The following is an 11,077-nucleotide window of genomic DNA, read 5'->3' on the forward strand; positions in this document are numbered from 1 at the left end:
TAATTTTGAGCAAAAAGGTGAGAAAATCAAATTTTTATCAAAAATTACATCTAGGTAATATTCAGTACGATTATTAAAGCATAAATCCAGTAAATCGCTTCTATCAACACCTCCAAAGCTTGCACAGACATATACCACTTCCTGGATCAACATTTTACTCCATAACATTATGCAGTATTCATTTATATGCTGGCATTGCTGATGATCGCATTATTTTTCATATGCATCTGTTTACATAAGAGATCACCTGTACACATGTGTTTTTGTTCGGGAGGTTTTGTACTCGTTCAGAAGATGTGTAATATCGCCCCCGAGTGAATAACAGTGAAAACACGAAAAGCCGTAAAAACTTGTCTTTGGCGGGGAAAGAGTTAATAGTGAGTAGTGTAAGCTAATCTAAAGTTTTACCAATTTATTTTCCTCACAACTTATTGTAGGGTTTCAGAAGACTTCATATTGGCTTAACTACTCTAGAAGTAGTTAAAAAAAACTGTACTTAAGAAAACAGTATCTTGAGACCACGGCATTTTATACTAGGCAACCACTGTGCTTTGAATGCAAGAAAATGCCCTGTGGGAATGGCTCGATAGTTATTCTGTTGCCCGATTTCCTTATGTATTTAGAGAGGTGTAGTGCCTGTGGTAGCAACTGTGGTTGTCCTGACATGCACCACAAAGGTGGTAATTTAAAGGGCACCTATTATGCCCCTTTTTACAAGATGTATTATAAATCTCAGGTGTCCCCAGAATGTGTTTGTGAAGTTTCAGCTCAAAATACCCCACAGATCATTTATTATATAATTTTGAAAATGTCTATTTTGAGTGGAAGCAGAAACAGGCTGTTTTAGTCCATTTCTCTTTAAATGCAAATGAGCTGCTGCTCCCCGCCCCCTTTCCCAGAACAGGGCTGTGCAATTTTAGCTCGCATCTCAGATCTCTGCCAAAAAACATCTGTTTGGTTTTGATTATCATTTATATCGCACTGAAATCACGTGTTTTAAAGCCATATTAGTTTAAATTTCTGATATACGTTTTTCTGGATGCACACATCCGAAGCACGCAAACAGAGAGCGGCTGTCACACGCATGCGAGTACTAAAAGTTCTCATTCACACACAAGTTTATGTTAAAAACACACTTAAGTTACAAAAACACAGTCGGTTAATGTCTGTGATGTTAAACAGCTGGGAAAGAAATCGAATGTCTACATTAGATCGGTGTATTAAGTGACAGCAGCATAATATACAGTACCTATACTGACCGCTGTTTGGGTCTACGCTCTTAATATGACCCAAACAATAAAATAAAAGCAGAAAATCACTCACTGCTCTGGACTGAACAACTTACTGTATATAGCTCTAATAAGAAGACATTTCTTACTTGAATGCTGCTTTTAAATGCTCTGGCATGAAGATAAACATGGCAGATAGTGTGTGTGCGGCTCACTCAGGGCGGGGTCACGGCTAATATGGCTGTGTCAGTCAACTATCATGGGTGCGGCTGGTAAAGTGTGATGTCAAACTTTACCGATTCTGTGATCAGTAAGCTCTGAGAAACTGCTCATGATTTATACAGATAAAAAAAAAAGGAGCAGGTGGATTTTTATCATTATAGGGTGGTTGTGTACACACACTGCCAACACACATTTATGGTTCAAACAACATGCAAAAGTGAAGTTTGCATAATAGGTACCCTTTAAGATTTTTGATTTGTTCTGACTGTAGGAAAATTCCTTATGACATGAATATACAGGTCAGAGACAAAATTCACTGAATTAATTCTATTAGCACAAGCCCTATTAAAAAGCAATGAAAAGTAAAAGCAGTAGTGACAAAGATGTTGTTGTTTTGGGTTACTTTCGGTCCATCGTAAACAATAGTATAACAGTAACAAACTAGTCAGTACACAAAGCTTTAGGAATTTTGATAGACATCAAAAACCCTTAACTTGCCCTACTCTGCATAAAGCTGATGAATTTATTTTTTAAATCTGTATTGTGCAGATTTAATCAGCAGGTGCCGTCTTACTTGAAAGCGTTGACAGCCACAACTACTGGAACCCCAAAAAGCTGAGCGTTCTCCACTTGCTTCCTCATGTTACTACAGCCGGCTTCCAGCAGTGCCAGATTCTGCAAGAGTTCAAACCAAATTTATCAGCACAACATTAAGTTTTGGGAATGTTTCTGGAGTGACTCCTGTGATTCACATTTAGTTAAATGCTGCTGCCACTCCCAAAACTTTATTTATACATATGGTAATACCGGTGAAAAAGTTTTAGAACACCTACATTTTTAGCTACTCACATCACTAGACTACAATATCTATAAAAATCACAGACTAGCAAGAAAAACCATTAAACGATCTTAGAGTACCTCTTCAATATATTCTTTTGGCAGAGGCGTGCCTGCGGTGACCTACAGAAAAGATACAATGCAATGCACATTTATCAACTCCCTGTACAAATTTATATGTTTATGTGGGAGAAAATGTCAATCTACATGAAAAAGTAAATAAATTACTGTGCTGTATTCTCAGACTCACCGTTGGACCACCTCCGTGCATCTTAAGTGCTCGAACTGTGGCAACCAAGACCACAACATGAGGCTTGAGACCAGAGTGGCGACACTTAATATTGAAAAATTTCTCCATTCCAATATCTGCTCCAAAACCTGCTTCAGTGACTGGCAGAAAACAACAATAAACCCTTTAGGAATCCACACTGATGGGATTCCAAGACAACCAAACAATTCAATTTTTGCACAATTTTGTAATTAATATGTCCCATAAGTACTTTAACACCCTGTCTCTACCAGATGTGAGCGGCACTGCGCCGTGAGTCACTGACAGTAAACAGATACCTGACTTGTGCTTGCACTAGTTCCAACATCAGGCCAAATGGATTTGAAAGATTTGCTTTGGTGCATCCCATGCAGACAGCATAAAAATGTTGCAACATGGACACACGTGGTGTAAGAAACAACTCAAGCATGTGTATACTGCATACAATATACTGAAGTCTGTATACAGTATGCTGATTTAAAGTCACGTGGGTGTTTATTTGCCTCTTTTTTTTTTTTTGGTAAAAGGAAAAAAATACACAAACTAATGCTATAATTATGAAAATCAAACAAATAATTTTCCTAACCCTTACTCAAACTAATTTACATAAATTAATAATTAACAATGAATTTTAAAACTAAATTCTTACCTTTTTAGTTAAATAACTTAAGTTTGTAAGTTATACTGGCGCTTCACTTTACAGATAGATTTAAATTATGCCAATAATAAAAAGGTGGTTTTGATTTGTTTAACTTACCCACAAATCCCTGAGGTCCAACTAGTTTCAGAGCAATTTTATCTGCCAAGATTGAAGAGTTTCCATGTGCAATGTTTGCAAAAGGTCCAGCATGAACAAACACAGGGTTTCCCTAAACAAGTGTTCATACAAAGACTTAAGACACACCTCTAAAGCACCAGAGAAGAAGTGACAAGAAAACAGCTGGGACAACCCAGGACAATTCGGCTCACCTCAAGTGTCTGCATGAGGTTTGGCTTGATGGCATCTCGCATGAGTACTGTCAGAGCTCCACACACTCCCTAAGACACAAACACTACAGAATCAACACAGGATGAACACCTAGACATTTTCATTTGAGATAAAATGAGACCTATGACAGCAGCACACCAAATCCTCGGTGGTGACCGGCTGACCACTGCGACTGGTGGCCACCACCATTTTTGCAAGTCTCTCCTTCATGTCAGCCAGACTGGTGGTGAGAGCTAAAACTGCCATAATCTCACTGGCTACAGTGATGTCAAACTGGGCCTGCAACAAAAAAACAAAAAAAAGTTGCTGGGCATTGCCTGCTAACAGAATAAGATAAAATGCTTTGGTTTTCTTGTCATTACAACTGATTGAATATGCAATGTTTTGTCCGTTTCAACTGTCAAGTCAGTATTATTTATACCCTCAAGGAACATTGAATAGCAAGGTAAAAGATTCCTGACAGTTCAATGATAACAGCCTGATAACATCTGATACTGATACTGCAGAAAGACAAGACACTTTCCCATGGCTCATATGAGAAAGAAAGAAATGTTAACTTGTAATTCCTGAGCTATTAAAAAGTTAATAAGTTATTTGAACAAGAACACAAAAACATATTTCTTCTGCTGCATATGTTAATCAGGTGGACATCTTTGGCCATTGCGGTGTCTTGTGGCATGAGTGCTGCGTCTGGCTAGACAAACATAACGTTTGAACAAACAATATTTGAACAATGTTTGTGCATAAACTACTTTACTCCTAACAACAACAATAAATGTTATGCAGTTTATTTTTGGACAGGCTTTATAAAATTAAATAATCAAGTCTCTTGAGTCTACTTATTCATCAGTATGTAAAGCATTTAGTAACATATGGTAATATGTGTGATGCTCACAGTTCTGGTGAATCCCTTCTCAGTTGGAGATTGGCCAATCGTGATTTTTCTCAAAAAACGATCATTTGTGTCTAGCACTATATATAAAAAAAAAAGAAGATTTACATTTCATCCAAATGTGTATATACTGTTCAAATGTGTAATTTTCAGTAACATCAGAACAAATAGCAATCTACACAAATGATCTAGTATTAAAGATGCACTCCGCTTTCATTTTATTTCATATCATTCATCTCTATAGTATAAGAACAATGAAAACAGCAATACACATTCTATCATACCTCGCTGCCAAGTTATGGACTCAGGGTCAATATCCAGCCTGACGAAGCGAGTGATTTCCTCTTCTGTTAACATGCTGGGGTCAGTTTTCTTTATACCTAGTTTCTATCAGTACAAGGAACATCAAAAATATAAAATTACAGAAAGCATGACAATGCAAGAGCAAATCTAACGTAAATCTTAGAGAGGAGGATATAAAATTACAAAAACAAACAAACATTATTCTTACTTCAAGTCTGTTGATCTGAACTGGGGAGAACTTCCTCTGACCTCCAGTCAAGGGTACCAACCGATTAAATAGAGCCTAGTGCAGTGATAGAATGATATTTAGCTGTTGATATGGACTTTCGCTGCAGGAAAGCAATTCTTAAAATGTGATGCAGATAATATAATAATTTACACTGGTGCAGGGGCACAATTAAATTGCTCATCTTCTCAGCATTAAGCCATCTTAACACTTTAATCGCCACACAAGGTGCACATTTAATGTCTTGTATAAAAGCAACATAAGAGCTCTGCTTAGAAGACTGTCCATGATAAAGAATTTTGCCATAGTGTTTGTGTCTGCATTTTACAAAACAGTGAGTCTGATAACGGACTAAAAACTTTTAAGGCAACACTTTGAATACTGACCTGGACATACATTTAACCGAGGACAGAAGCATATAGTCCAATGAAATAATATATATATATATATATACACGCACACACACAAGGTTTTATTTTTTTGTCCCACTTCTCAAGAATCAGTAATTTATTAGTATAATAATATTTTAATAGTATTAAAAGACATTCTCTGAAAATTAACCATCATATCCAGTATCTAAACTCTAAAGTAAATGTATCATGTCTCAAAATTAGGCAAAAACAGGAATATTATCTTTTGCAGCATACTGACTATGCATTGTTGCAGAGAGAAATGCTTTTGTCTGCAAAAATGTAATATTATTGATTTCTTTTTTCAAAGCATTTGAGTTTTATCTGTAAATATATATATACACACAATTATTTGATTAGATAAAGGGGTCATATGATGCTATTTTAAAGATCATTATTTTGTGTAACGGCATATGTTGATATGCTTTAATGTTCAAAAAACACATTATTTTTCAAATACTGTACATTATTGTAGGTACTCTATGCCCCGCCTCTCTCAAACGTTGTCTTGTCTAATTAATTATATGCTAATTAACTGACAGCCTTAATCTTTGAACAAACTTGCATCCCTGATCACATCAGAATGCGATATCAGTGATCCAATAAATGAATGAAGACAGACAATACCTTATCAGACTGGGTGGCTTCATGGAACATACGAGCATCAATTGCAGCAGCTACCAGGTTATTGGCTGCTGTGATGGCATGAATGTCACCAGTCAGATGAAGATTGAACTGAGAAGAGACGACAATCACTAAATACATGTTTTTATACAGCTTAATTAATCAAACAAGAATCTGATGCAAAAAGAATACCTCTTCCATGGGAATAACTTGCGAATATCCCCCACCAGCAGCACCACCTATAGATAGAAAAGATAAGGTAGTAGCTTAATTTTCTGTAGTTGCTCTCACTGCTATGAAAATTGACACAAAAAACAAATGTACTTCCTTTGCAAAAGTTTAGTAAACAAAACTTGATATACCAAACCTTTTTGCACATTGTTTGATAAAACATCACTTTAGAGGTAACCAATCATACATGGTATTACTATTGTCTTATCAGCATTACTTACCTTTGATGCCAAATGTTGGACCTTGTGATGGTTGGCGCACACATGCAAACGCATTAAGTTTCAGATGAGCTCCAAGTGCTTGAACCAACCCTATTGTAGTTGTACTCTTTCCTTCACCCAGAGGAGTCGGAGTGATTCTACATTAAACAAAATGTTACTTCTTAGCACAAGTATCAATAGCTTACAAGGTGTTCATTTATTTTTCATCTATATGAAATAGAACACTTGGGAGACAGAAAAAGAGATACAAGGAGGGAAAAAAAATACCCAGTAACAACCACATATTTGCCATCAGGTTGAGTCTGCAGTCGATCAATCGTTTTCAGTTGGACTTTGGCTTTGGTCCTGCCATAGAGCTCAACCTCATCCGAGAAAAGACCAACTTCCTCAGCAAGGCATTCAATGGGTTTAGGTACACAGGAGCGAGAGATAGTGACATCACTGCATAATGAAAAATGAACAAACAAGCTATTACAATGGTAATAGTAACAAAAATGATACTATTGAAACAGCTGTTTACTTCAAGGAATTGTTCATAACTGAAAATCCATGCCAAAAATCATCATAAAGTAGTGCATACAACTTATTTACTCTAAGTCTTCTGAGGCCATGCAACTGATTTGTCTGAGGAGCCATTATATGGTTTTAGAATTTAGAATAGTATTAGTTTTTAGCTTGACAGTGCATGGTGACTGTAAACTATCATCAGATGTCATCACACTCACTGAACCACATTGGCTGATGTTACAAATTTAGTTTTTTGTCTTTTGCATATCTACAAAAGAAAAAAAAATTGATCTAACCTTGGAACAGGCCGTTGCAGGTTGAGATTGGTGTAATTTATATTCCACTTCCCAGGTTCTTGTGCTTGAAGGAAATGCTTGGCACTCAGAACTGTGTTCTGAAAAACGAAAAGCAAACATTGAATTGCCTAGGAATAGCTGATTTGAAATATTTCAGATTATTAAGTGTAAAATCTCCTGAAAAGTCAATAGTAAATTATATGAGGACAATTTAATAATGAATGGTTCAGGGGATAGCCCCTTCCAGGAATTGAACACATTGCTTTTACTTTGCCAGTCCAATTTGTGGACCACTAAGTATCTGCCAATAATTTTGTATATATATTCCGGAAGTATTCTGACACTGACTGAGTTTTTGTGCTTTTGCCTTTATACACCACTACAATGGATTTGAAATAAAACAATCAAGATGTGATTACAGACTTGTAGGTTTATTTTAAAAGGTTCCACAAAAATGACATTTACCATTTAGGAGTTACAGCCATTTTAAGCAAAGTACCTCCATTTCCAGGGGCTCAATAGTATTTTGACAAAGTGACATAATTGTAAATATAAGCACAATTTTAATACTTGGATGAAAATCCTTTGCAGTCAATGACTGCCTGTAGTCTGGAGCCCATGGACATCACCAAATTCTGAGTTTCCTCCCTGGAGATGCTTTGCCAGGTCTTCACTTGCAGCAACCTTGAGTTGCTGCTTATTTGTGGGTCTTTCTGCCTTCAGTCTTGTCTTCAGTAACTGAAAAGCATGCTCTATTGGACTGAGATCAAGCGACCGACTTGGCCATTGAAGAATATTCAATTTCTTTGCTTTCAAAAAGTCTTGAGTTGCTTTCACAGTATGTTTAAGGTCATTATCCATCTGCACTGTGAAGCTGCATCCTATCAGTTTTGTAGCATTTGGCAGAATGTGAGCAGAGAGTATACATGTAGCCTTAAAGACCTCAGAATTCATCTTGCTACTTCGGTCAGTGGTTACATCATCAATAAACACCAGTGAGCCCGTTCCATTGGCAGCCATACTGTATATGCTCATGCCATAACACTGCTCCACCATTTTTGACACTTGATGTGGTGTGCTTTGGGTTGTGAGCTGTTCCTTTCTTTCGTCATACTTTTCTCTTCCCATCAGTTTGGTACAAGTTAATCTTGGTTTCATCAGTCCAGAGAATCTTCTTCCAGAACATGGGAGGCTTTTTTGTTTTAGACGTTTTCTGGCCAAGAGTAATTTTGCTTTCCTGTTCTTGAATGTTACCAGTACTTTGCACCTTGTTGTAAACCCTCTGTATTTACATTCATTAAGGCGTCTCTTGATTGTAGATTTTGACAATGATGTGCCTACCTCCTCCAGAGTATTCTTGATTTCTGTTGACATTATGAATGGGTTTTTACTTTAGTTGTTTTCCTTGGTCTTCCAGGCCTTTTGATGTTGTTGAGCTCACCAGTACTTTCTTTCTTCTAAAGAATGTAGCCAACCGTTGATCTGACCACACCTTATAGATTTATGTTGTTTTTTTCATCTTAATGATGGCCTCCTTCACTTTCATTGAGATCTCTTTGGACTTCATATTGGTAGCGCCAGTCAAACAGCTTTTAAATGCCAATTTGATACCTCATATCAACTCCAGATCTTTTATCTGCTTAATTTGTCTTGAAGTAGCGAGAGAATGGACAGCACCTGGTCAATTAACCTCTTCTTAGTCAACTGTCCAAGTACTATTGAGCTCATGAAAATGGAGACAGTTTGCATAAAATGGCTGTAACTCCTAAATGGTGAATTTAATATTTTGTAAAATAAATCTTAAAAAAAACTTAAAATAAATCTAAAAGTCTGCACTTCAATCAAATTTTTGTTTTATTTCAAATCCATTGTAGTGGTGTATAAAGGCAAAAGCACAAAAACTCTACTACTTCCAGACCTGTATGTATGTATGTATGTATGTATGTATGTATGTATATATATACAGTGGGGGAAAAAAGTATTTAGTCAGCCACCAATTGTGCAAGTTCTCCCACTTAAAAAGATGAGAGAGGCCTGTAATTTTCATCATAGGTATACCTCAACTATGAGAGACAAAATGAGAAAAAAAAATCCAGAAAATCACATTGTAGGATTTTTAAAGAATTTATTTGCAAATTATGGTGGAAAATAAGTATTTGGTCAATAACAAAATTTCATCTCAATACTTTGTTATATACCCTTTGTTGGCAATGACAGAGGTCAAACGTTTTCTGTAAGTCTTCACAAGGTTTTCACACACTGTTGCTGGTATTCTGGCCCATTCCTCCATGCAGATCTCCTCTAGAGCAGTAATGTTTTGGGGCTGTCGCTGGGCAACACGGATTTTCAACTCCCTCCAAAGATTTTCTATGGGGTGAGATCTGGAGACTGGCTAGGCCACCCCAGGACCTTGAAATGCTTCTTACAAAGCCACTCCTTCGTTGCCCGGGCAGTGTGTTTGGGATCATTGTCATGCTGAAAGACCCAGCCACGTTTCATCTTCAATGCCCTTGCTGATGGAAGGAGGTTTTCACTCAAAATCTCACGATACATGGCCCCATTCATTCTTTCGTTTACACAGATCAGTCGTCCTGGTCCCTTTGCAGAAAAACAGCCCCAAAGCATGATATTTCCACCCCCATGCTTCACAGTAGGTATGGTGTTCTTTGGATGCAACTCAGCATTCTTTCTCCTCAAGTTGAGTTTTTACCAAAAAGTTATATTTTGGTTTCATCTGACCATATGACATTCTCCCAATCCTCTTCTGGATCATCCAAATGCTCTCTAGAAAACTTCAGACGGACCTGGACATGTACTGGCTTAAGCAGAGGGACACGTCTGGCACTGCAGGATTTGAGTCCCTGGCAGCGCAGTGTGTTACTGATGGTAGCATTTGTTACTTTGGTCCCAGCTCTCTGCAGGTCATTCACTAGGTCCCCCCATATGGTTCTGGAATTTTTGCTCACAGTTCTTGTGATCATTTTGACCCCACGGGGTGAGATCTTGCATGGAGCCCCAGATCGAGGGAGATTATCAGTGGTCTTGTATGTCTTCCATTTTCTAATAATTGCTCCCACAGTTGATTTATTCACACCAAGCTGCTTACCTATTGCAGATTCAGTCTTCCCAGCCTGGTGCAGGGCTACAATTTTGTTTCTGGTGTCCTTTGACAGCTCTTTGGTCTTGACCATGGTGGAGTTTGGAGTGTGACTGTTTGAGGTTGTGGACAGATGTCTTTTATACTGATAACGAGTTCAAACAGATGCCATTAATACAGGTAACCAGTGGAGGACAGAGGAGCCTCTTAAAGAAGAAGTTACAGGTCTGTGAGAGACAGAAATCTTGCTTTGTAGGTGACCAAATACTTATTTTACAGAGGAATTTACCAATTAATTCTTTAAAAATCCTACAATGTGATTTTCTAGACTTTTTTTCTCATTTTGTCTCTCATAGTTAAGGTATACCTATGATGAAAATTACAGGCCTCTCTCATCTTTTTAAGTGGGAGAACTTGCACAATTGGTAGCTGACTAAATACTTTTTTGCCCCACTGTATAAAATAACATTTGCATATTCTTCGCTCTGTGTTGCACCTTGATTTTTCATAGCCATTTGAAATTAGAGGCAACCACTGCATTTTAATCATGTATTTTGTTTGTTTTATATTAGACCATATAATTTCAAAATCTGAAGCAAAAACAAAATAACCTGACTTTTGTTTTGCTTCATAAAACATCTGTATGACCAGGGGCGGACTTACCCATTAGGCAAAGGTAGGCGACAGCCTTGGGCCCCCAAAAGCCAAGGGCCCCCTAAAATGCTT

General features: G+C 37.3%; 1 protein-coding gene across 2 annotated transcripts in view; it reads right to left on the reverse strand.

Annotated features, from left to right (window-relative positions):
* The window catches only part of mthfd1b (methylenetetrahydrofolate dehydrogenase (NADP+ dependent) 1b), a 60,246-nt gene that overhangs the window by 4,821 nt on the left and 44,348 nt on the right, over positions 1–11,077 (reverse strand). For both annotated transcript variants that reach the window (XM_016257343.1, XM_016257344.1), the window contains 14 exons: positions 7,255–7,352; positions 6,719–6,892; positions 6,452–6,588; positions 6,192–6,238; positions 6,003–6,110; positions 4,948–5,022; positions 4,721–4,823; positions 4,440–4,516; positions 3,683–3,823; positions 3,526–3,594; positions 3,314–3,425; positions 2,539–2,678; positions 2,370–2,411; positions 2,026–2,126 (listed from right to left, as the gene is read on the reverse strand). In XM_016257343.1, coding sequence (XP_016112829.1) covers positions 2,026–2,126; positions 2,370–2,411; positions 2,539–2,678; positions 3,314–3,425; positions 3,526–3,594; positions 3,683–3,823; positions 4,440–4,516; positions 4,721–4,823; positions 4,948–5,022; positions 6,003–6,110; positions 6,192–6,238; positions 6,452–6,588; positions 6,719–6,892; positions 7,255–7,352 — 1,424 coding nt within the window. The remainder of the gene's footprint in view (positions 1–2,025; positions 2,127–2,369; positions 2,412–2,538; positions 2,679–3,313; positions 3,426–3,525; positions 3,595–3,682; positions 3,824–4,439; positions 4,517–4,720; positions 4,824–4,947; positions 5,023–6,002; positions 6,111–6,191; positions 6,239–6,451; positions 6,589–6,718; positions 6,893–7,254; positions 7,353–11,077) is intronic.

This window comes from Sinocyclocheilus grahami, unplaced genomic scaffold, assembly GCF_001515645.1.
Source record: "Sinocyclocheilus grahami isolate Dianchi unplaced genomic scaffold, SAMN03320097.WGS_v1.1 scaffold1545.1, whole genome shotgun sequence".
Taxonomy (NCBI): domain Eukaryota; kingdom Metazoa; phylum Chordata; class Actinopteri; order Cypriniformes; family Cyprinidae; genus Sinocyclocheilus; species Sinocyclocheilus grahami.